Source organism: Xenopus laevis, chromosome 7L (genome assembly GCF_017654675.1).
Source record: "Xenopus laevis strain J_2021 chromosome 7L, Xenopus_laevis_v10.1, whole genome shotgun sequence".
NCBI classification, from domain to species: Eukaryota; Metazoa; Chordata; class Amphibia; order Anura; family Pipidae; genus Xenopus; species Xenopus laevis.
This window is the reverse complement of record NC_054383.1, coordinates 4,978,979-5,006,440: the sequence shown is the minus strand read 5'-3', so window position 1 is coordinate 5,006,440 and position 27,462 is coordinate 4,978,979. Positions and strand designations below refer to the sequence as shown.

General features: G+C 41.0%; 1 protein-coding gene across 1 annotated transcript in view; it reads left to right on the top strand.

The window, feature by feature from the left end:
* Positions 1 to 2,306: 2,306 nt before the first annotated feature.
* Positions 2,307 to 27,462, top strand: part of inpp5f.L (inositol polyphosphate-5-phosphatase F L homeolog) — an 82,941-nt gene continuing 57,785 nt past the window's right edge. The window contains exon 1 of the mRNA XM_018225000.2: positions 2,307 to 2,616. Within this exon, the coding sequence (XP_018080489.1) occupies positions 2,520 to 2,616 (97 nt within the window). The 5' untranslated portion in view covers positions 2,307 to 2,519. The remainder of the gene's footprint in view (positions 2,617 to 27,462) is intronic.

Below are 27,462 nucleotides of genomic sequence, written 5' to 3'. Positions count from 1 at the left end.
TAGTGCGAAATCTAGAACATAAATGAAATCTATATGGGGCAGCAAAACAAAAGAAAAAAATATTTAGCAAATGACAGTTATATAAATGCCTATAAATATTTCTTTGTGACCACAGAAACTCCCTGCATTAGTCACTGTTCTTGAACACATCATTCCTAATGGCAAATCCCTTTTCCTACTCCACAGTATTTATAATTAACTCACAGTAATAAATTCATAACCCCGCCCCCTTCCCTCAGCAGGAATTCCCATGATGCCTCAGCTCAGCCATTGTTGCCTTTATGTATTTTATTGTCTGTCCCTGACCTTTTATTGCTATTCTATTTAGATTCTTCCTGGAGATCTACAATAAACAAAATATATAATTTATTATTAGTAATAAGTGACAGAATATCTCTACCTGTACATGATGGCCTGTAAATTGGGAATCCATGACAGGTAACTATAGCTACATCAGGGTTGCCAGGTTTTACAGCCAAATTGGGCTACTAATTAAAGCTCAGGCAGGTTTTAAAGTATAAACAAGGTACAGATTTGGGCTACTAATGTAGTTTTTGTTTAACAGTTTGCCGACTGCCAAGTAAGACTACAATTCCCAGCATGCAATGGGACTGACTTTAGAAGTCGGGAGTTACCAGATTTAGGTCTCTGTACCCCAGTCTCCCGTCGCTCTTAAGCATTCTCGCATTTTCCGGTGACTTTCCTCAATTTCAGACAATTTTAGGGCAAAAATCTGCTGGCCACCAAAATGTCTAGAGGTTGAGCAGTTTTACCAATATTTATTGAAATTGTATCTGTATCAGGGACCCCTATACCTCTGTAGTTACGTCCCCTGGTGATGGGCCAATCTGTCCCATTTTGCTTCATGGAGAAATGTGCAAATCAGTGAAAATAAATGTATTTATTTTTTAGGGTAAGTCCCCACTGGGTGTTTTGGTCGCCTGGCGACTAATCGCTTCGTTTTTGCAGTGACCAATCTCCCCAAACGCCTTCCTTGTCTCTGCGCCGGCTAAAATTTAAACTTCGGGCGACTTCGGAATACAAATCGCCGCGTGTGATTAGCACCGCGTTTTTTTCATTTTAGCCGGTGCAGAGTCAGGGAAGGCTTTTGGGGAGATTGGTTGCCGCAAAAACGAAGCGATTAGTCGCCAGGCGACCAAATCTCCCCAAAACGCCCTGTGTGGCCTGACTAGGGTTGCCACCAAAAGGGGGCGGGCTGAACCGCAAAAAGGGGCGGAGCTAAATGGTGTGCCACAAAAGTGGCGGAGCAACCTAGCAGAGACGTCCACGGCGCTGGAAAAAGGTAAATTCTTTGCGAATTGGGGGCAGGCCAGGGGCTTTTTTAAAGGGTATTACAAATTACCGGCAATTGCATTGCCGGTAAATGTGTAATACCGGCCCCAGCCTTGGCAGGTGTTTTACTGGCTAGTCTGGTAAAATACTGGCCGGGTGGCAACTCTAGGCCTGACCCTTAGGGGCCGATTCACAAAGGGTCGAATATCGAGGGTTAATTAACCCTCGATATTCGACTGGGAATTAAAATCCTTCGACTTCGAATATCGAAGTCGAAGGATTTTAGCGCAAATAGTGCGATCGTACGATCGAAGGATTATTCCTTCGAATCGAACGATTTTAATCCAATGATCGAAGGATTATCCTTCGATCAAAAAAAGTTAGCTAAGCCTATGGGGACCTTCCCCATAGACTAACATTGAGTTCGGTAGCTTTTAGATGGCGAACTAGGGGGTCGAAACTTCGACTATCGAATGGTCGAACGATTTTTAGTTAGAATAGTTTGATTCGAAGTCGTAGTCGAAGGTCGTAGTTAGCCCATTCGATGGTCGAAGTAGCCCAAAAAACACTTCGAAATTCGAAGTTTTTTTACTTTGAATCCTTCACTCGAAGTTAGTGAATCGGCCCCTTAGAGTTTTTTTTCGCTGCACATATTGTGCTATTTTTGGTTACTTTAGAAGTGCCTCTTGGCTAGTTTTGGGCTGGTTTAGAAATTAGACAACCTTAAACTACAGAGTCAGACAACAGAAAGCTTTGCTATTCAGAGACCTGGTCACGGTGGCAGTAGTAAGTATAAAGCTCAAGTAATAGTAACAAACAGTAACACCCGGCTGCCTGTACTACAGACGCCACACATTCACCTCACGGCTCATCTCCTGCACCTCAGCAGCAGCTTATTACACATTACTAGAACGCGCAGGAAGCGGGATCGCGCCCAGTCACCCCACAGACAACCAATGAGTGAATGAGTTGGGGGCGTGGCCACGGGGGTTTCGCGTAGCAGCGCTGTGATCCGCCCAGTCGCGGAATGTACCATGTAACGCCGTTAGGGGCGTGACTGAATCCTGACAGTACGGTCGGTAGATACCGCCCAGAGCGGGAGGTGAGTGTAGGTGAGGTTTATGCTTCCTCCCCGGAGGATGGGTGGTTGAGTCTCAGAACGATCACCTCCGGGATGTGCCTCTGAAGCGATATCTGGTCTCGTCGGCGTCTCTGTGTGTTCGGCTATGGAGCTGTTCCAGGCTAAGGACCACTACATCCTGCAGAGAGGGGAGAGCGCGCTGTGGTGTAGCCGCCAGGACGGGTCACTGAGCAGCAGAGCGGGTGAGTGCGGATATGGGGGCGGACATTCATTGACAAGTCTGGGCTGGAGTCGGGGCTGCCTGGGGCAGTAGGGGAAGGAAGTCTGACCAGGAACTGGGCTTGTAGGGCAGTGGGAACAGCTTGACTGGCTGGGAATAGGGCTCTGTGACTGGACTGGTGACTGTTGTGGTGACTGTTGTGGTGCAGGAGGGCTGCTGTGGTACAGAGGCAGGAGGGCTGGAGTGCTACAGAGGGCACATATTTGGGGCTGGAGGGCTGTGGTGCTACAGAGGCAGGAGGGCTGTGGTGCTACAGAGGCAGGAGGGCTGGAGTGCAGGAGGGCTGTGGTGCTACAGAGGGCACATATTTTGGGCTGGGGTAAAAAGTGTCAGTTTGCTTGGGGTGTAAGGGAGGCCTCACTGACTGGACAGAGAGGGGTAGCCTATGTGGGTTTGGGGGGCAGAGGGGAGCAAACTTATTGGTAGGGATGCACTGAATACACTATTTTGGATTCGGCCGAACCCCCAAATCCTTCGTGAAAGATTCGGCCGAATACCGAACCGAATCCAAACCCTAATTTGCATATGCAAATTAGGGGTGGGAAGGGGAAAACATTTTTAGTTACTTGTTTTCTGACAAAAAGTCACGCGATTTCCCTCCATTCTGATTCGGCCGAATCCTGCTGAAAAAGGCCGAATCCCGAACCGAATCCTGGATCCGGTGCATCCCTATTTATTGGGCTGTTGGGGTTAAGAAGGTGTAGGGCACAGTGACTGTCAGTTTAGATGTTGAGAATGGGCAGTTTATTACTAATGAAGCCGAGTTCATACCCAGAGAAATGAATTCTGGCCTGAGAACCAGTAGACTGGGCAATGTGAATGGGGAGACATAGAGGAGAGATTTAGTCCGTGTGGGAGGGAGACTGGACAGGGTTAGTGGGTGACATGAGGGGGAGCAGGTAGTTTTACAAGACTGGGAGATGGACCAACATGAAGTGGTAATGTACAGGGACATACTGGTACTGGAAGAGAGATTAGAAGGGGAGAATGTGAGGAAGGACTTGTCTGGGAAGTGGCTGAAGTCAGTCAGGGCTGGTGGGTTGGTTAATAAACAGACTTGCTGGAGGGCTTCTAATGAAAGAATATTGGAATGATATAGATGAGAGGCAGAGAAAGGACTAATGGTCGCCACGAGGGGCTGCACACTGGACCAGCGTCTCTGAGACTTTTCAAAAACAACAGAACTAAATGTAGATTTAATATAATTATTTATCTTCTGCTTTTCATGTCACTATATTTACATGGATCATAAATACCCAGGAATTATAATATACACATCTCCTGCTTTTTTCAGGCAGACATTTCAAAGTTTCCACTAAATGATCATTGACTCTTAATTACCCAGGCCCAAAAATGTATCTTTTTATTGACGTCTGTACAGTTTGGGAGTATTCTGTGTCCTCTCTTTTCACTTTCTAATAAATATCCCCCCTATGTTTGTGCAACAGTCTTTGTTCTGTTGGTGACAGTTTCATATTGGGAGAGCAATTGTCAGTTTATTTAGTCTCCTGTAGGTCTATACTTTGTATTCAGTTACAATGCGGTAACTATTTATAAGATAAATGAAGTTCATCAGGGTAGTGTAAGAAAAGAGAAAAAGATTTATAGTTGTTGTCTATGATAAACACTCGGAAGGTGCGCTCTGTACGCACCCTTGCTTAAAATAGGAACCTGCTTGGGGCCAATGCACTTTTTTTGTTTTATTTTGGAAGGTTATTGGAAACAGAAGCATGTTTCACTGCCTGTGTAAAAGAATACGTTCATGTTCACTGAGGCTGAAACCCAAGACACTGGAGTATCAAGTTCAGCCTATGTCTGATCTGCTTTTTCTTTATCCAGAAAGAGACAAAAGCATTTGATTCCACTTATTTGGAAATCATATGTTCTTGCCTGCTTAAAGCTTTTAGTATGATGCGGGGAGTGATAATCTGAAACCATTTGCATTCGGTTTTCATTTTTTATTATTTGTGGTTTTTGAGTTATTTAGCTTTTTATTCAGCAGCTGTCCGGTTTACAATTTCAGCCAGTCGGGTTGCTAGGGTAAAAATGAGCCTAGCAACCATCCATGAATTCAAATAAGAGACTGGAATATGAATAGCAGAGGGCCTGAATAGAAAGAGTAGCAATAAAGATAAACGTGTAGATTTACAGAGCAATTGTTTTAAAATGGGGTCAATGACCCCCCCCCCATTTGAAAGCTGGAAGAAGAAGGGAAGTAATTCAAAAATTTAAAAAACACGGGGGAGATTTGTTGTGAGTGTTTATTTGTGCCCTGGGTACCCCTGGAACTATAGCAGGGTGACACCCCAATGTTTCTATATATCTGTAACCTTGTTATGAGCTAAGGGGGCCCAGTCTGAAGGTCAGTTAGGGGGAGATTTGTTGTGAGTGATTATTTGTGCCCTGGGTACCCCTGGAACTATAGCAGGGTGACACCCCAATGTTTCTATATATCTGTAACCTTGTTATGAGCTAAGGGGGCCCAGTCTGAAGGTCAGTTAGGGGGAGATTTGGGGTGAGTGTTTATTTGTACCCTGGGTACCCCTGGAACTATAGCAGGGTGACACCCCAATGTTTCTATATATCTGTAACTTTATGAGCTAAGGGGGCCCAGTCTGAAGGTCAGTTAGGGGAGATTTGGGGTGAGTGCATATTTGTACCCTGGGTACCCCTGGAACTATAGCAGGGTGACTGTTACCCCAATGTTTCTATATATCTGTAACCTTGTATATGTTTCTATATATGTGTAACCTTGTTATGAGCTAAGGGGACCCAGCCTGAAGGCCAGTTAGGGGGAGATTTGGGGTGAGTGCTTATTTGTGCCCTGGGTACCCCTGGAACTATAGCAGGGTGACTGTTACCCCACTGTTTATATATACCTGTAACCTTGTTATGAGCTAAGGGGGCCCAGTCTGAAGGCCAGTTAGGGGGAGATTTGGGGTGAGTGTTTATTTGTGCCCTGGGTACCCCTGTAACTATAGCAGGGTGACACCCCAATGTTTCTATATATCTGTAACCTTGTTATGAGCTAAGGGGGGCCAGTCTGAAGGTCAGTTAGGGGGAAATTTGGGGTGAGTGCTTATTTGTCCCCTGGGTACCCCTGGAATTGTACAAGGCTGACTGTTACCCCAATGTCTCTAACATTGTCTTAATATTCTAAAGACCAGGGTTCCTCCGTGATTAATTATTCTTATACATCAAAACACAGGACAGAACAGTTATTTATTTGACGATACAAATCTTGTGAGATTTTTGATTTCTCACCATACATTGGTCCAGTGAATGGAAACACCCCCCGCAGCAAAGCCGCTACCTTGCACAGGTCTGTGATTGACAATTTCTGGTATCCTTGGTCAGACCTCTGTTATTTTTGGAAATAGCTGGACTGTTTATGTTGTTTGTAAAAACATGTGATTACTGGTGCATTGATACACACTCTGCAGTTTGAAGCGCAAAGGCGTCTGCTTCTATTGGGGGAAAAGTTGAGGTTACCGTCATATTTTCTGTTCATAGACTCAAGCCAGGCTTAAAGCTAGATGGCCAAGCTCAACCTAATATCTTGTATGCAGCAGGCCACATTTCTTGGGATAATGCCTTTTTATGGACTTGATTATATATATATTATATACCCCATACTTACCCAGAGTTCCAAGCAATAAAATATGGCCTTGAAGCAGTATTGTGTATAATATTGGGCTGTGTCAGGGCCCTGACCTCCTTCTCTGGTTTTGTTTTTGGTGGGTAGATCCTTTCAGCAGAATCCATCTCTACTTTCCACTGTTCAGGCAATTAATTCTTTCCAGCAAGACCCCCCCCCCATTCTCTTGCTTCCAGTATCTTCTGTACATGTCGTTTTTTTCCAACTTCTTTATGTTGACCTCCTCTTTTTCCTTTCTAATATCTGGCCATGTAGCTGTTTTTAGCAGGGCTTTCTTTTCTTTCCTCTGGGTGTGTAACATTTCCCAACAGCCCTGCCCTTGTATTTTGCTTTCAGTGTCTCTTCAGATAACTTTTTGCAGTAGAAACCCATTCCAGTGTAGATGGTTCTTTCCAGCAGGACCCCCATAGTCTTAGCTTCAAGGCTTTATTTATCAAAGTCTGAATTTATCTGACTTTTTAAATAAAAAAGTCCTACCAAATTAGAATCCACAACTGGACCTTTTTTATTATTAAAGGAGACAATTTGTGTAAAAAAAAAAAAGAATGTAGAAAGAAAGTAATGTTTCAGGCTTATTTATTGACATTTTCTCCAAAAACCCTAATTATCCCTCCCTTCCACTTTCTACTGAATTCCCAGGCTGTGAACTAAGCTCACTGCAGTATAGGACAGGAACCAATCAGCAGCTAGCAGGACCTGATAGGGAACTGAAGCCTGTCTGTGCTTGTGTGACTGCAGGGCTGTGATTGGCTGTCCCCCTCCTACTGTGATTCTGGCAGGGACAGGCCCACCCCTCATTTGAAACTATTTTTAAAGATAATAATTTGTAGCACCATGTAAAAGCAACACCATATATTATTTATAATTGCCTACAAAATCAATGTTTTTTCATTCATCCTATGTCTCCTTTAAAAAAATCTCGATTTTATCGGATCAGGGATGAACACGAAAAAATTGAGCGAAAATCCGAATCGGACAATTTTTTTTCAGATTTTTTCCCGAATCGCTCGATTTTATTAGACATATTCAAGAAACGCCAAATAGTCGGATTTTGGGACTAATTTCAGCGTAGACCACAGAAACTTACAAATAGGATAGGGACCTCTCCCATTGACCATCTGAGATGACGGATTTTTGGATTCTGACTTTTTCCATCCTTAGGATTTAATAAATTTTTCGAGTTTTTGGCATTTCGGACTTCTGGCCTCTTATTTTGGTTCATTGCTGAATAAGATTGTGTTTCATAAATAAACCTTACTAATATCATTGACATTTCCTGGTCCTTTTCCTGCCAGGAGTAATTTTATAGGTCACTACTCTACAAAAATGACTCATTGCTTCTCCTGCCAAAGTTAAAGAGGAGTTTCTGAGTCAGGTATGTGCCAAGCCAAAACCAGTTCTTCACCACATTACTAACTAGGAGCTACGTTTAAAGAGAAAAAAATACATTATTATTATTATTATTCAAAACCGGTTGCAGATGGCTTTCCATGCTGATTAAATAAGTCTGTCCATCAGTGGTGGCACTCTTCTTTAGCTTTGTTATGGACAGAATTTGCCATCTACAGTTTGCAATTTTTATTTTGTATTATTTATGTTTTTTGTGTTATTTAGCTTTTTATTCAGCAGTCCTCCATTTTGCAATTTAAACCGTCTAGAAGGATCCAATTCCCCTAGCAACCAGGCACTGATTTGAATAAGAGACTGAAATATGATTAGGAGGGACCTGAATAGAAAGAGGAGTAAAAAAGTAGCAATAAGAATAGATTTGTAGCCTTGCAGAGTATTTGTTTTTAGGTGGGGTTAGTGAGCCTCATTTGAATGTTGGAAAGAGTCAGAAGGAGAACGTAAAAATAATTCAAAAACTATACAAAATAAATAACAAAGACCAATTGAAAAGTTGCTTAAAATTAACCATTTTATAACATACTTAAAGGGATGGTTCACCTTTAAGGTAACTTTTAATATGTCATAGAATGGCTAATTCTTTTCAATTGGTCTTCATTATTTATTTTTTATAGTTATTTGCCTTTTTCTTCTGACTCTTTGCAGCTTTCAAATGGGCGTCACTGACCCCTTCTAAAAAACAAATGCTCTGTAAGGCTACAAATGTATTGTTATTGCTACTTTTTATTACTGATCCTTCTATCCAGGCCTCTCCTATTCATATTCCAGTCTCATATTCAAATCAATGTGTGGTTGCTAGGGTAATTTGGACCCTAGCAACCAGATGGCTGACATGACAAACTGGAGACTGATGAATAAAAAGCTAAGTAACTCAAAAACCTTAAATAATCGAAAATGGAAACCGATTGCAAATTGTCTCAAAATATCCCTCGCTACACCATACTAACAGTTAATTTAAAGGTGAACAACCCTTTTAATATTTGAACCCCAATGTCTTTTGAATAACGTGATACTGCCAGCCCAATAGAATCTGCATTCTCCCTCCATAAACCAGTGGGGAGTCATTGTCCAACAGGATTTCCATTTCGGAGAAACCACTATTGGGCATTTTAGGTGTGGGCTCCATGCAATGAGCATTGGACCATCTCAGTCTATGGGGCATATTTATCAAAGAGTGAAGTTAGAGATCTCACAGTCATCTAGCGTGAAATTCCACCACTCTCCATTCATTTCTATGTTTTTTTTTTAAAAGCGTAATTATCAATGGGTAAAAGTAGGCTTGCCACCTTTTTTTAAAAAAAAATTACCGGCCATGGTGGGGGGCGGGAAAGAAAGGGGCGGAGCGTGACACAAAAAGGGGCGGAGCTGATGAGGGGCGGCTGAACAGGGGCGGATCCATGTGGAGGAGTGTCATAAAGGGGGCGGGGCCACCACCTGAAGCCAACTAAAATGTAAGTTTTCATCGGCGGGCAGGGGATTTTGTAAATGGTATTACAAATTACCGGCAGCTACATTGTCGGTAAATTTGTAATACCGGCCCTGGCAGGTGTTTTACCGGGTGGCAACCCTAGGTGAAAGTGAAAGTTCACCCTTTGATAAATACTCCTTGCAAAATCCCACGGAGAGTGTCGGAATTTGACTCCAACTTAACTCTTTGATAAATTTCACTTCTGTTTGTTCATTTTTAGATCACATCTGCCTTGCTGATTTAATTCCATTAAAGCTCTTTGAGTGCACTCACCACAATGAGGATCTGTGACTGCAGTGACTCAGCGCTTGCTATAATTAGGCCGGCTAACGTCATTGATCAGGGCTGGACTTTTGATTTTTAGGAAGCCATACGACTATCGGGAAATGTATTCCTCCAGGCAAGGTTAAAAGAATATTCCCCGTATGTAATATAAGGCACTAAGTTTGCCCAAGAGCCCATAGCAACCAAAAAGATGCTTGCATTTAAACAGGTGACTAGTAAAATCTACCTGCTGATTGGTTGCTATCGGTTACTGCTCCTGGGCATACTGTGCCTTATATTACATAACCCCATATAACACCAAAAAATGAAAAGGTTTCTTGTTCATTAAATACAATGGGGAGCCATGGGGGCAGCCATAGTTGAAGTAGGGCAATAGGGCACATGTTTATATTGCAGATAACAGATAAGCAATGGTTTCAGTTCTATCTCTGTAATATAAACGAAAATATCAAATGTCATTCATGGCTCTGGCTCGCTATAGAACTGTAGAATTAAAGCCCATATAAAGCAAGACATTTGTTGCCTGCATTAGCTTATTTGTAATTATTGGTTGGACAGATACAAACATGAATGCCAAAAAAAATTAATTTCCTTTATGGTGTTATTGGTCCATTAAAAGACACTTTAACTTGAGTACTCTACAGCACTCAATAATGCACATTTAAAGGCCATGAAACTTTAATTGTTAGTGTCTGCATACTTGCATTGTGTATAGCCCTTTTTCATTTGGAATTATGCATGTATGTACAGCTATGGGATCCCTTATCTGGAAACCTGTTATCCAGAAAGATCTGAATTACGAAAAGTCCGTCTCTCATAGACTGCACTTTTATCTAAATAATCCAAATTTTCGAAAATGATTTCCTTTTTCTCTGTAATAATAAAACAATAGCTTGTACTTGATCCCAACTAAGTAGGGATGCGCTGAATCCACTATTTTGGATTCGGCCGAACCCCTGAATCGTTCGTGAAAGATTAGGCCGAATACTGACCCGAATCCTAATTTGCATGCGCAAATTAGGGGTGGGAAGGGGAAAATATTTTTTACTCCCTTGTTTTGTGACAAAAAGTCACGTGATTTCCCTCCACATCCCTAATTTGCATATGCAAATTAGGATTCGGTTTGGCCGGACAGAAGGATTCGGTCGAATCCGAATCCTGCTGAAAAAAGCTGAATCCTGGATTCGGTGCATCTTTACAACTAAGATATAATTAATCCGTATTGGAAGCAAAACCAGCCTATTGGGTTTATTTAACGTTTACATGATTTTCTAGTGGATTTAAGGTATGAAGATCCAAATTGTGGAAAGATCCGTTATACGGAAAACCCCAGTTCCCGAGCATTCTGGATAGCAGGTCCCATGCCTGTATTTATTTTCATGTCGCTGCTTGTGTCTGCAGCCTTGGTGGGTGCTAGTACAGGTATGGGACCTGGTATCCAGAATGCTTGGGACCTGGTGCTTTCCTGATAAAGGATCTTTGTGTAATTTGGATCTTCATACCTTAAGTCTACTGGAAAATCTTGTAAAGTTTGCTTCCAATAAGGATTAATTATATCAAGTACAAGGTCCTATTATATTATTACAGAGAAAAAGGAAATCCTTTTAAAAATTTGGATTATTTGAATAAAATACAGTCTATGGGAGACAGCCTTTCCATAATTCGGATCTTTCTGGATAATGGGTTTCCGGATAACGGATCCCATACCTGTAGTGGGCTTTGGGTGGAACATACTTTCTGCTTAAAAGTAGTACATTCCGTTTACAGTATTTCCTAGTCATATTTACCTGTAAGGAGACATTCCTTATGGACTTCATTACATCACTTTAACAAATATAAATATATTCGGCTGTTTATTGTTGAGAGACTATATGGGAACTTACACTCGTGATCTCTGCATGTAAAACACTTTCTGTCTTAATAATTATTAATTCATACCTACTCCCACATTTTCCTGGAATTAAGCCGGATCACCACATGTAAAATGATCCCTATTCTTCTACTTTAGGAATATTTTCGCATGATCTCCCTTCCGGGCTGCAAAATTACCTGTTTGATATAATCTTTAATTAGCACTAATGAACTCTCTATAAACAAACCTCTGCCGCCACCCATTGCTTTTGCTGACAGATAAGCAGAAGTCTGTAATTCAGTGGGATTATTTGTGCACTGGGAAATCTAATTATTGACCAAACTTACTTTAGCTTCAATTTTCCCTTTACCCTGTGTAGCTCAATAAATAAAAAAAAAACATATTTTTTGTGATTAGAACAATAGGGAATAAGCATGTTCAGTCCTATTCATTGAACTCATATTGAAGAATTACATTTAGAAATAACTTGAACATTTTCAATTGATGTTTTTTTAGAAAGTTGTTTAAAATGTAATTTCCATTCAGTCTTTGCGTGGACTTATCACTTACTTGCAGCCCAGGGAACAGTGAGGTGCAAGTGGCTATTATTGGTCTGTAGCCAGTCCTGGACATCAGACAGACTGGGGATAGACAAGAGGCTCCCGCCTCAGACTTCTAATTTAATCTCAGTGTTTTTTATTGATTATTTCTGGGCTTCTTTCTGAAAAACTTGAAGCCACTTTACTCCAAAAAAAATCAGCTTCACATATGGAGAGGCAAGGGCTGCCTATCTTGCTTTGTGCTTTACTTTATCTAAACCAAGTCTTTCTCTGCATGAGTCTTACCTTGCTAATAGATTTGAATTCTTGAAAGAACTGAATACAAATCCTAATTTGTTTATGGAAGTTAGGGACGAAAAGTTGTGTGATTTTCTTTCCTGCACCTGATTTGCATATGCAATTTAGGATTTGATTCAGTTAGGCACAGTATTCAGTTGAATCCTGCTGAAAACAGCTGAATCCTGGACCAAATCCTGCTGAAAACAGCCGAATCCCGTGCCGAAAACAGCCAAATCCCGTGCCGAAAACAGCCGAATCCTGGACCGAACCCTGCTGAAAACAGACAAACCCTGCTGAAAACAGACGAATCCCGGACCGAATCCTGCTAAAAACAGACGAATCCCGGACCGAATCCTGCTGAAAACAGCCGAATCCCGGACCGAATCCTGCTGAAAACAGCCGAATCCCGGACCGAATCCTGCTGAAAACAGCCGAATCCCGGACCGAATCCTGCTGAAAACAGCCGAATCCCGGACCGAATCCTGCTGAAAACAGCCGAATCCCGGACCGAATCCTGCTGAAAACAGCCGAATCCCGGACCGAATCCTGCTGAAAACAGCCGAATCCCGGACCGAATCCTGCTGAAAACAGCCGAATCCCGGACCGAATCCTGCTGAAACCAGCCAAATCCCGGACCGAATCCTGCTGAAAACAGCCGAATCCTGCTGAAAACAGCCGAATCCTGCTGAAAACAGCCGAATCCCGGACCGAATCCTGCTGAAAAGAGCCGAATCCCGGACCGAATCCTGCTGAAAAGAGCCGAATCCCGGACCGAATCCTGCTGAAAAGAGCCGAATCCCGGACGGAATCCTGCTGAAAAGAGCCGAATCCCGGACGGAATCCTGCTGAAAAGAGCCGAATCCCGGACGGAATCCTGCTGAAAACAGCCGAATCCCGGACCGAATCCTGCTGAAAACAGCCGAATCCCGGACCGAATCCTGCTGAAAACAGCCGAATCCCGGACCGAATCCTGCTGAAAACAGCCGAATCCCGGACCGAATCCTGCTGAAACCAGCCAAATCCCGGACCGAATCCTGCTGAAAACAGCCGAATCCTGCTGAAAACAGCCGAATCCTGCTGAAAACAGCCGAATCCCGGACCGAATCCTGCTGAAAAGAGCCGAATCCCGGACCGAATCCTGCTGAAAAGAGCCGAATCCCGGACCGAATCCTGCTGAAAAGAGCCGAATCCCGGACCGAATCCTGCTGAAAAGAGCCGAATCCCGGACGGAATCCTGCTGAAAAGAGCCGAATCCCGGACGGAATCCTGCTGAAAAGAGCCGAATCCCGGACGGAATCCTGCTGAAAACAGCCGAATCCCGGACCGAATCCTGCTGAAAACAGCCGAATCCCGGACCGAATCCTGCTGAAAACAGCCGAATCCCGGACCGAATCCTGCTGAAAACAGCCGAATCCCGGACCGAATCATGGATTCTGTACATCTCTATTAATAATCAAGACTTGATTATGTTTCTGTGGCCTCTCCTTGCATTAAGTCTTCTCCTGACTTTATTGAAGTGAAATTAGCCCCTTCTTTTAATTATTTCACCACATACTAGCAAGCTTTCATGTAATTGCTGTATATATATTTAAATGCAGTGGTTTGGCTGACAATTAATTGTGTACTGGCACTAATTATTTATTTATGCATCATTTATGAACAGAAAATGAAAGATGATCATGATTTTTTTTTTTTTTTGCCAACTTGCCCATGACTAATTCGGATACATTAATGGGATCTGTTATCTGGAAACCCATTATCCAGATAGCACCTAATTACAGGAAGGCTGTCTCACATTTTATCCAAATAATCCAAATTTTTTTAAAATTGTGCCTTTTTTCTCTGTAATAATAAAACAGTAGCTTGTACTTGATCCCAACTAAGATATAATTAATCCTTATTGGAGGCAAAACCAGCCTATTGGGTTTATTTAATGTTTATATGATTTTCAAGTAGACTTAAAGGGGACCCGTCGCACAAAAAAAATTATTCAAAATCCTATTTTATCACATTAGTCAAGCAAAATGAACTTTAATCACACTGTATAAATTGTTTCAATCTTGTTTCTTTCAGTCTGGGAATTCATAATTATTGCAAGTAAGCAGAAGCCATTTTGTGGACATTATTATGGGGGACCTGATGTCCATCCCCATGTCCTGGTTACACAATAAAATGGTGAAGAGAACTGGGGGAATGTGGGGAGAGCAGTGACATGTAGGAAGTGCTGAATGGAAAGTGAAAGTAATTGCCTAAGGCATAGAGGAGGGGCAGACAATATTTGATTGACAGCTGAGATTTTTAAATGAGCTATGAATGATTTAATAAAAAATAGAAATTGGATTTCATGTTTAATTTGAAAAGGACTTTTATTATACAGATATTTGTGTCTGGTTGACAGGTCCACTTTAAAGTATGAAGATACAAAGGCCCGTTATCTGGAAAACCCCAGGTCCTGAGCATTCTGGATGACAGGATCCATATCTGTATTTTCTGTTAATTGATTTGATATCTGGAGACATATAAATGAATATCTGAAATGGTCCTCTGTATTTTTGCTGTAAGTTGGTGTATTTATTTGCTTGGCTTCTCTTTAGACACCTAAAGGAATAATCATTTATAAGGGTATACATGAGTAACACTTGGTGGTCCCACAGCGGATTTTAAACTGGTTTGCCATGGATTCAATCCACTGCACATAGATTAACGGATCTAATGTTTTCCAATAGGTCTGTTCCCACAGGAATGGAGGTCATCACTGGATGCAATGAGAATTGGTCTTGCTCAGTTTGTTCTCTATTATTGGTGCCGACCCATCACAAAATATGGGCTGCACGGTGAAGTCTGGAAGGCCAGAATTAAAAATTAACCTATTTTGCATTTGTTCATGGCAGTTTGGGATGCACAGTTCATACCTCCCAACATTTTGGAAACAGAACGAGGGACAAAAAGATTTGGTGCGCGTAGCACGCCGAAATTTGTTTTGAGCATGCCCAAAATGTACACAGGTTATGAAAGTTTGAACACATTTCTGTGGTTTTTATGTGTTATTACAGTTTTGCTAATGAAGGTGAATTTCCCTTTGAGCTGTGTAAGTTCTTATCTCATCTAAAACCATTACAAAAGTATGTTAAGTATGTATTATGGGCTCTCTACCAAGTGCCAATTAAGTTAGAAACTTTGGATCTTTTTCTGGCAGTTCAGTGCAGCAGATCAAAGAGAAATTTGGGACATATCAGTACATATCCGGGACTGCGGGTTGAGCTGTTGGGAGGTATGGCACAAAATCCACTCTTATAGGATTCCACTGGGAAAAAAAATGCTATTTCCTTGTTTGTATGACTGAAGTCATGTGAATTTTAGGGTTCGAATTCAGCCAAAGTCTGCTGGAAAAGACTCTTGATTTGGCCTAATCCTGGACCCAATTTGAGATTTGGTGCATCCTTAAATTGGTAAAGCCAGAACTACTAGAGATGGGGCAGAGCTGTAAAGAGCTTGTAGGATAGCTGGCCTATGCTAGACTTCTGCTTAGGGTCCTCATCCCCTGCTCTGGGAGGCACAACTCTAAAGTAGTAGCTTTACAATTTTGAGTGTTTTGCCACCCAATGCGATTTCCAGCTCCGAAGGTGGGTGGTGATACGCTAGAAATTGCCCCTCTATTTCCCTGTCAATCAAAAGTATTTTAGTATCTGGGGGACGGTTTAGAACATTTTGCAAATGGCAGAGAGTTAAAGTGCAGAGCAACTAAATGTATTGTCTGCTCTAAATAGAATGTCCCTGGGATCACAAGGGAGAGGGACGTGATCCGATTCAGTCTTTCACATATATCCAGGGAATAAGAACTGTTCAGTAGGAAACATTTTTCATAAGACGATAGGTTTGGAGGACGCAGTATAAAGTTAAAGAGGAAGTAAAGCGTAATATAAACGAGCATTATTGCAGGGTAATAAAAAAATCGCTGGAAATGGTTGAAAGCCATTTCCTTATAGAACGAACCATAAACCAACAAAGGCGCTGTTTTGAAATGAAAGATAAATAGTTGAGGACAGGAATAATAAGACAGGACAGAGTATAAGCAATAATAAATGAAAGAAAAACAGCAATATGCATATGCAAATTAGGGACAGGAAAGGAAAACGAAGGAAAAATTCTTCTTTTGTGACGTGATTTCCCTACCCGCCCTTAATTTACATATGCAAATTCAGTTCGGCCAGGCACAAGGATTCGGCCGAATCTGAATCCTGCAGAAAAAGACAGAATCCTGGATTCGGTGCATCCCCATTTCAAATACAGGTATGGGACCTATTATCCAGAATGCGCGGGACCTGGGGTTTTCTGGATAACGTATCTTTCCATAATTTTACACCTTAATGTAGAGTCCTGCTGGAACCAATTTGTTAAACCCGAACGCGAACCCGAATCCGCAACCCACATACTTAACCACTTGGTCCCACTAACAGACCAGCAAGTACCTTATCTGCAACTCGATCCGTGACCGCTGTCCATCAAGAAACAGGAAGTGCTGTCATTGTAAACCGGAAGTGACATCATTAGACGTAGACGTGATCCGAAAAAAGGAGTAAAACAGGAAGTGCTGTCATTAGAAGTAGACATGATCAGAAAAAAAACCGCCGACCCGCGTCTATACCCACTCCCGAAACCTCTACTTGCAACCCACAGGGTACCGCAGGTTTTTTGTGGGCAACCCATGGTCATCCAACCCCCTGCAGGATTCTACCTTAATGGGCAGATTTATCAAAGGTTCAATTTCAAATTCATGTGAATTCTTTTTTACTCGAATAAATTGAATATACTCATAACTCGAATGGGAGGTTATTTAAGAAAACATTTGAAAGTCTAATATTCGATTGAATAGGAATGATCTGAAAATTAGATTTGTATTCATTTCATATTTGATTTGAGTTTTCCCTCTGAAAAAAACTCAAATGTCAGGAAGGCTATTCACATTTCCAAGTGCCTCGACTGACCTCTACCATTGACTTGTACATAAACTCGCCAGGTTTTACTTGGCGAATATTCATTTGAGTTTAAATTTTGTCCGAATTTTTGGGAGTTTAGGGGAGTTTAAAAAACCTCACATGAATTCAAAATTCATAAATGACCCTTGATAAATGTGTCTCTTAATAAATCTGCCCCAAGTCTACTAAAAAATCATATAAACATGAAATAAGCCCAATAGGCTGGTTTTGCTTCCAATAAGGATTAATTATATCTCAAATAAAGGAAGGCACAATGGTGATAAAAGAAAAAAATCTAGAAATCTAGAAAATGAGGAAGGATAGATATATTAAGAAATTCAAAATCAAAATTTATTAATAAAATTGACTTTTTTAAACTCGGATGAATAGAATCAACCTGAAAACTTGAATCAAATTCTACTTTGAAAAACTTGATTCAAGTTTTTTTCTCCAATAAAAACTCGAATGTCAGGAAGGCTCGAAACAATTCAGAATTGATCCCTAGATCTCCCATTGACTTAAACATTAATTCGGCAGATTTTAGGTGGCGAATAGTCTAATTTGAGTTCTTAAAGGGCCAGAGTATGATAAATCTCGAAAATCAAATTCTTTTAAAAAACTCGAGTTTGACAGTTTTGACCATAAAAAAACTAAAAAATTTGAATTTTCAATGCAACCCTTGATAAATATACCCCTTATAGTTATTTATGATACTGAAACACTGTACTTGACTTCTCCCTTAAATTAGTTTTTTTAAAACTGAAACAACATTTAACATTACATTTCATATACGTATGTTTTTCTTAGCGATCCCCAGAACATATTAAAGTGTCATTTGTTGTTAATAATTCAGCGTGGCCTTCAGCTGGAAATCAATATAAATGCAAAGTGTGATGAACGTATATTTCGGTTCCAATGCATTATGCAGTAACACATGTTCAGTCATTTTAGGGAAAGACTCTATACTAATGCTTCATTTTTAAAATTTTATTTTATATGACGTTCCAACAATAGGGACAGAGCAAACCTGTTGTATTTGTATCTAATACCTAGAGCAATGATCCCGATCCCCAACCAGTAGCTGATAAGGAACATGTTGCTCTACGACCCAGTGGCCTCCAAGCAGATGCTTATTTTTAAATTCCTGACTTAAAGGCAAGTTTTAGTTGCATAAAAATGTGTATACTGCCAATCAGAGCCTCCTGTTGGATGCAAGTCCACATAGGGGCTACCAATACCCAATCACAGCCCTTATTTGGCACCCCAGGAACTTTTTGCATGCTTGTGTTGCTCCCCCAACATTATTTTATACTTGAGTGTGGCTCATGGGTAATATGTACTCAGCTTGCACTGCTTAAATCTTGCTGAATTCAATTTCCAGCCTTCCAGACAATTAGATTGTGTATTGTTCTAGTTGAACATCTCACAGCTCTAGAGAAGTGTATTCAGCACCACTTGTCTGTGGTTTCCATAAAAACTTATCCACATGGTGATATTTGGGTATATATATTTACCTGTGGGTATTTGTGTGTAGCTATAACTCCTGCTGCAAAGCAACACAAGGCCCATAAAAGCACAAAAACTAAATATAATTTCTTGAGAAAGCAGTTAAACCATTTCCAACAAAATTCATTGCTGCTTATGGAAATCCAAAAGACTGGAGTTAACCAGAAAATGACATAATATGGTAAAAATTTGTTTTTGTTTTTTAACATGATAGCATCTCTTACAAATTTATTTATTATTTTTTTTATTTTTTTTTAAAACAATTTCACTGGACAGTGAAAAGTGTCCTTTTGAGCGCAATCAAGGTAAATCAGTAATCAGTAGAAGTCTCAGTAGAAGTCTCTGCATAAACAAAACCCTCTTTTCCATCAACTGGAGCCTTGGTTAGGTTTTGTGATAAGGAGCATTATACAGATTGCTCCTGATTGTGATTGTAAGAACCTAAAGCAGAATGTGTTTCAGATTTTTCTGGGTGTAGTGCAAGGAATAAGAAGATACTAAAAGTGTACAGGAGTCCTGTGTGTTTTGTGTATTGTGGTCACAGGAGGTGGTACCCACCTGACATTTACTATTCAGAATATGCTTCTGGTTAGGATTATGACATGTTTAGATACAATTATGGTGTAAAATGTGGGTACAAAAGATCTAAAATCTGGGGAAAGGAGGTAGGGCTTTGGTGGAGCCCAAGGACGAATTAGCACTTAAAGGAAAACTATACCCACAAAATGAACACTTAAGCAACAGTTCATATCATATTAAGTGGCATATTAAAGAATCTTACCAAACTGGAATATATATTTAAGTAAATATTGCCCTTTTACATCTCTTGCCTTGAGCCACCATTTCGTGATGGTCTGTGTGCTGCCTCAGAGATCACCTGACCAGAAATATTGCAGCTCTAACTGTAACAGGAAGAGATCACCTGACCAGAAATACTGCAGCTCTCTAACTGTAACAGGAAGAAGTGAGGAAGCAAAAGACAGAACTCTGTCTGTTAATTGGCTCATGTGACCTAACATGTATGGTTTGTTGGTATGTTTGTGAGTACTGTGAATCCTACGATCCCAGGGGGCGGCCCTTGTTTTTTAAAATGGCAATTTTCTATTTATGATCACCCAATGGCACATACTACTAGAAAAGTATATTATTATGAAAATGGTTTATTTACATGAAGCAGGGTTTTACATATGAGCTGTTTTATGCAATCTCTTTTTATAGAGACCTACATTGTTTGGGGGGTATAGTTTTCCTTTAATGGGGTGTTTTCTGAGTTGATCAGGGGCATTTGTCAAGACTGCACTCTAGATTAGTTCTATCAGTTGGAGTCCCATTCTTTGGGGTCCATCTCTCAGGGAACCTGGGTGGGCATTGTGATAATATACCAGAGCCCCTGTGGAAAACACCTTAAAGTGGACCTGTCACCCAGATTTAAAAAGCTGTATAATAAAAGTCCTTTTCAAATTAAAGCATTCATAGCTGTTGTAAACTCATTTAAAAGTCTCAGCTGTCAATCAAATATTGTCTGCCCCTCCCCTATGCCTTAGGCATAGAGGCGGGGCAGACAATTACTTTCACTTTCCATTCAGCACTTCCTACATGTCACTGCTCTCCCCACATTCCCCCGTTCTCTTTACCGTTTAATTGTGTAACCAGGACATGGGGATGGACATCAGGTCCCCCATTCTGGTGCACAAACAAGATTCTGAGATGATACAAACCTGCTTGTTATAATTATGAATTCCCAGCCTGAAGGAAACAAGATTCAAATAATTTATACAGTGTAATTAAAGTTATTTTTTAACTTCAATAAATTTTGACAGCATTTGTGTACAGACAGTTATTGTTATCAGACAGCACAGATCTACATGTCAACACGAATATATTTTAAACCATAAAATCTATTACATATTTTGACACATACTTTCATTGTAAGCGAAAGTCCGTACCTCATGGTGAATAAACATATTGATTACATAGGCAAGTTTTAAAGAAAAGAAGACGTAAAATAAAACCATAAAATAAAATAATAAAATAAAGTAATATACCTCTTCTGCACTGATACCAAGTAAGAACGGGCGTAACTATAGAGAAAAAAGGATATTGGGCACTCCAGGCCCATAGCTGTACTCAATCCAGGGGCTCCAGGTTAATGGAAACTTCTGGTGGGTATCTAACTAAATGCTGGTTATTTTTTCTTGGAATTAAAGTTATTTTTGCTTGACTTACGTGAGAAAATAGTATTTGGAATCATTTTTTGGGATACTGTCATGGGAATTTTTTTTTTTTAAATGAATCAGTTAAAGGGATTCTGTCATGGAAAAAAAAACTATTTTTCAAAATGAATCAGTTAATAGTGCTGCTCCAGCAGAATTCTGCACTGAAATCCATTTCTCATAAGAGCAAACAGATTTTTTTTATATTCAATTTTGAAATCTGACATGGGACTAGACATTTTGTCAATTTCCCAGCTGCCCCAAGTCATGTGACTTGTGCTCTGATAAACTTCAATCACTCTTTACTGCTGTACTGCAAGTTGGAGTGATATCACCCCCTCCCTTTCTCCCCCCCCCCCCAGCAGCCAAACAAAAGAACAATGGGAAGGTAACCAGATAGCAGCTCCCTAACACAAGATAACAGCTGCCTGGTAGATCTAAGAACAACACTCAATAGTAAAATCCAGGTCCCACTGAGACACATTCAGTTACATTGAGAAGGAAAAACAGCAGCCTGCCAGAAAGCATTTCTCTCCTAAAGTGCAGGCACAAGTCACATGACTGGGGGCAGCTGGGAAATTGACAATGTGTCTAGCCCCATGTCAGATTTCAAAATTGAATATAAAAAAATCTGTTTGCTCTTTTGAGAAATGGATTTCAGTTCAGAATTCTGCTGGAGGAGCACTATTAACTGATGCTTTTTTTAAAAAAACATGTTTTCCGATTACAGGATCCCTTTAATAGTGCTTCTCCAGCAGAATTCTGCACTGAAATTCATTTCTCAAAAGAGCAAACAGATTTTTTTTATATTCAATTTTGAAATCTGACGTGGGTCTAGACATATTGTCAATTTCCCAGCTGCCCCAAGTCACGCGAATCGAAATTGATTTGGATTTTAAAAACTCGAATGTCAGGAAGGCTGCAAACAACTCCAAATGAATCCAAGGACGTCTCCCATTGACTTAAACAGCAATTCGGCAGGTTTTAGATGAAGAATAGTCTAATTTGAGTTCTTAAAGGGCCAGAGTATGATAAATCTTGAAAATCGAATTCGAATTTTTAAAACAAAACTCAAATCTAATTTGAATAATTTCCTAGTCGACAGTTTTAACCAGAAATATTCTGTGTGTGGGGTAAGACTATTCCATCATACTATTTACATCAAAATAGATCATTAACAGCGCATTTTCTGTTTAACTTCGTTGCCGTTGATAATTGGGTGTATGATAAATTGGCAGCTTTCATTCATCAATATTTACAGCATGCCCCCGTTGATTTCTTGCCATTTGCTCTTAGTTAATGTCGCCCAATCTCAGAGCAATAAATAGTAGTGATGGTGACACATCCGTAACCAGGGACCTCGTTAGGAACACGCTACATTTACTTTGGATCTTCTCTTCAGAACAGAAATAGCATTAGTCTTCTGGCCTAAATACCCTTAAGCCTTTGATTTCCGTGCCAGAGATTCATGTCATTTGAGGTCGTCCAGCAGACCTGCACTGTTTTGTAAATATTTCTGCCTGTAAGTTGTTTTGTATGCGAAATAATCACACCTGCGTGTATATGAACTACAACAGGGTTGTTTCCCTGCTCTAATAAAATGTATTTGCCTTTAAACTTTCATGGAGAAGTAAACCTCAAAGAATTAGCATAGAAATTTTGCACCTTATATTGTGGGCTTCTAGTAGGGTTGCCACCGGTACAGTTTTACCCCGGCCAGGCCGGTTTTGCCCCGGCCAGGCCGGTTTTGCCCCGGCCAGGCCGGTTTTGCCCCGGACAGGCCGGTTTTGCCCCGGACAGGCCGGTTTTACCAGGTTTTGCCCCAGACAGGTCGGTTTTGCCCCATACGGGCCTATTTTACCCGGTTTTGCCCCGGACAGGCCGATTTTACCCTGGACAGGCCGGATTTGCCCCGGATGGGCCTATTCTACCCGGTTTTGCCACAGACATGCAGATTTTACCCAGTTTTGCCACAGACATGCAGATTTTACCTGGTTTTGCCCCAGACAGGCTGATTTTACCCGGCTTTGCCCCGGTTTTCGTGAGGGCTGTCCGGGTCAAAACTGCCTGCCCAGTTCTAATTTGGAAAACTGGGCAAGATTCCCTAAGATTGATCGATTGATCGGCCAATTGTTATGTCATCACCACCCTGCCCACGACATCACCACCCCAACCACATTGACCCGCCCACCACACGGAGTTCCCAGTGGGGAAAGGTAGCAACCCTAGATTCTGTACCAGCCCAAGGCAACCCCAGCCCTTTAGCAGTAAAGATCTGTGTCTCCAAAGATGCCCCAGTAGCTCCCCATCTTCTTTTCTGCTGATTCACTGCACATGCTCTGTGCTGCTGTCACTTACTGAGCTTAGGGAGCCACTCACAATATACAGTACACATAGAATAGAAATGTCACAATATAAGGCTGATTAGTAATTAATACACATAATTACTACATGGCAGCACAGAAACCAGTGCAATTAGCATCAGAATTCAATAAACAGCCATGTAGCATCCGCTTCTATGACAGATGTGATGTCACTTTCTGCTTATATTTTGATAACTTGAGACAAGTTTGGATTCTTAGCAGGAACTCAGAGCACACTGAGCATGTGCAGTGCCGCTGACACCCATGAAAAACGATCGAACAATATCAGAAGATGGGGAGCCCCGTAGACAAATTTGAAGGTCTGGATCATTACTGTTATAGGGCTACTAAACCTCTGGGGGTACAGTAAATTCAGTGTATAAAATACAGATATTCTACCCATATTCTTTTTTTTTTTTTTTTAGTTCTCTTTTAAAGGTGGAAGAATCTATTGATAGGGCCTCTCCTGGGCCAAAATTATTGTCTTCACAATATTTAGATATTGATCAAGTTGGGCACAAAATCACATTATTGGACTTTCCTAGTGATCTGTTTCTTGGTACAAAAGCAGGGCCAGAACTAGGTGTAGGCAAGTTTTTCCCCCCGAATGTGGCGTTTTCCTAATATTTTGGCATTCTTGATTTATATATCTCCCCCCCCTTGTACATGTGAAACTAGAAAATTCCTGCCATTGGTGAGGTTATTATTAATGCCACCTCTAATGGCAGGGTTGTGTTATAAAGGAGATGTTATAGTCACATGTGCTTTGAAAATATTTGAGTGTGGGGTCTGTTCTGGCCTCTGTGTACTTGATTTGCTGGGTCTGATTTTGAAATTCAGTCCAGACCCTTTAAGCTGAGAGTAGATGTTTTTTTGTTTTAACTAGTTCTGCCAGAGGCTGCTGTTTAATACATCCCCCTATTTTCAGCACAGTTCAGCTGGAACAGCCCCCTAAATTTGCTCATAGTCTGTACAGAGATATACCATAAAATTATGGCAGCATAGGTATTCCCTGTATTAAGCACAATTCAGCAGGAACAGCCCCTTAGTTTGCTCATAATCTGTACAGAGAGATCCCATAATACTATGGCAGCATAGGTATTCCCCTGTACTAAACACAATTCAGCAGGAACAATCCCTAAGTTTGCTCATAGTCTGTACAGAGAGATCCCATAAAAATATGGCAGCATAGGTATTCCTCTGTACTAAGCACAATTCAGCAGAAACAGTCCCCTAAGTTTGCTCATAGTCTGTACAGAGAGATCCCATAAAACTATGGCAGCATAGGTATTCCCCTGTACTAAGCACAATTCAGCAGGAACAGTCCCCTAAGTTTGCTCATAGTCTCTACAGAGAGATCCCATAAAACTATGGCAGCATAGGTATTCCCTGTACTAAGCACAATTCAGCAGGAACAGTCCCCTAAGTTTGCTCATAGTCTGTACAGAGAGATCCCATAAAACTATGGCAGCATAGGTATTCCTCTGTACTAAGCACAATTCAGCAGGAACAGTCCCCTAAGTTTGCTCATAGTCTCTACAGAGAGATCCCATAAAACTATGGCAGCATAGGTATTCCCCTGTACTAAGCACAATTCAGCAGGAACAGTCCCCTAAGTTTGCTCATAGTCTGTACAGAGAGATCCCATAAAACTATGGCAGCATAGGTATTCCCTGTACTAAGCACAATTCAGCAGGAACAGCCCCTAAGTTTGCTCATAGTCTGTACAGAGAGATCCCATAAAACTATGGCAGCATAGGTATTCCTCTGTACTAAGCACAATTCAGCAGAAACAGTCCCCTAAGTTTGCTCATAGTCTGTACAGAGAGATCCCATAAAACTATGGCAGCATAGGTATTCCCTGTACTAAGCACAATTCAGCAGGAACAGTCCCCTCAGTTTGCTCATAGTCTGTACAGAGAGATCCCATAAAACTATGGCAGCATAGGTATTCCTCTGTACTAAGCACAATTCAGCAGGAACAGTCCCCTAAGTTTGCTCATAGTCTCTACAGAGAGATCCCATAAAACTATGGCAGCATAGGTATTCCCTGTACTAAGCACAATTCAGCAGGAACAGTCCCCTAAGTTTGCTCATAGTCTGTACAGAGAGATCCCATAAAACTATGGCAGCATAGGTATTCCTCTGTACTAAGCACAATTCAGCAGGAACAGTCCCCTAAGTTTGCTCATAGTCTCTACAGAGAGATCCCATAAAACTATGGCAGCATAGGTATTCCCCTGTACTAAGCACAATTCAGCAGGAACAGTCCCCTAAGTTTGCTCATAGTCTGTACAGAGAGATCCCATAAAACTATGGCAGCATAGGTATTCCCTGTACTAAGCACAATTCAGCAGGAACAGCCCCTAAGTTTGCTCATAGTCTGTACAGAGAGATCCCATAAAACTATGGCAGCATAGGTATTCCTCTGTACTAAGCACAATTCAGCAGAAACAGTCCCCTAAGTTTGCTCATAGTCTGTACAGAGAGATCCCATAAAACTATGGCAGCATAGGTATTCCCTGTACTAAGCACAATTCAGCAGGAACAGTCCCCTCAGTTTGCTCATAGTCTGTACAGAGAGATCCCATAAAACTATGGCAGCATAGGTATTCCTCTGTACTAAGCACAATTCAGCAGGAACAGTCCCCTAAGTTTGCTCATAGTCTCTACAGAGAGATCGCATAAAACTATGGCAGCATAGTTACTCCCCTGTACTAAGCATAATTCAGCAGGAACAGCCCCTAAGTTTGCTCATAGTCTGTACAGAGATATACCATAAAATTATGGCAGCATAGGTATTCCCTGTACTAAGCACAATTCAGCAGGAACAGTCCCCTAAGTTTGCTCATAGTCTGTACAGAGAGATCCCATAAAACTATGGCAGCATAGGTATTCCCTGTACTAAGCATAATTCAGCAGGAACAGTCCTACGTTTGCTCATAGTCTCTACAAACAGATGCCACAATACTATGCCAGCGCTTGTTTTGCCCTGTTCTGTGCACAATTTAGCAGGAACAATCTGCTAAAATTGTTCTAGACTGTACAAAGTGATACCATAAAACTGTAGCAGCACTGATATACTCGAGTAATGACACAATTTAGCTTGGACAGTTGCAGCATAGTTGCAAAGAGGATTCTGCACAAGAGAGGTTTATCTACACCCCTGCATCCATAACACTTTCCTAGAAAAGTCTGAATTACTATATCTAGTCCACCATTTTTAAAAGTTCCCAAATGGCAATTGCAAATTTTCCCTTGATTTAGCCTGTCCCGTCGCCAGAGCTGGTGGTTCTTCTCTCTTTTCTTGCTGGACGCTTTGCCCTGACACTGAGAGGCATCGCTGCTCTTATCATTTATTTACTGCCCTTGAGCTTCTTCATATCATTTACTCCCTTGTCTGTATTGAAATGTACTGTAAGGAACGCAATGGCTCTGCACAATGATAGCAACAGAAGTACCAAATGCTGAACAAAGAAGCTTGACAGCCGTCATCAAACCTTGTGACTATAAAAGGGCATTTTGCGTCTGCTGCTGCGTTACTTCTGCACTGGAATTATTTTTAACTTGTGCTTTACATAGTTTTCTAAAAACAAGGGAAGGAATAAACATAATGCAAACACCCACTCATTTTTTGTTATTTGTATTTACGTTATTTTGAGCATTTTGTGCCTTTTGTTCCGGTGGATTATTAAATTTACTTTGTAAAAAAAAAAAAACAATATCTTTAGGACAACCTAAGCGTTCAAAATGTACCTAACGTTTTCTGTAATCTGCATCAAGAGATGAGACTTTAAATAGCAAAAAAAAAAAATTAAAAAGTTAACTATTTTCATAATGGAGAGAAACATCCAAGAATATACTGTTGATTTAGCAATCTCATTGCCTCCAGAATGCTGCACTAGTATCACATTTGTAATTGTACTGATTCTTCACATATATAGAATAAATGCCCACAGAGTCCTGCAGCAGGGCAGGTACCCGCGGGTTACCCGCAAAAAAAGCGGGCACCCTGCGGAATGAGGGGAGGATTTTTTAGGTGCGGGTCTCATCTAAATTTCTTATCTTATATTGTCTATATTTTACTCCTCTTAAAGTTTTACAAAATTTCTTTCTGTCCGCCCACTTTTGATGATGTAACTTCCGGTTTGCAGCACCATCACTTCCTGTTTGATGGTGGTCAGCGGGTTGTGGGTCGTGTTGCGGGTCCAGGCGGGGTAGCGGATCAAAGTGGGTAAATA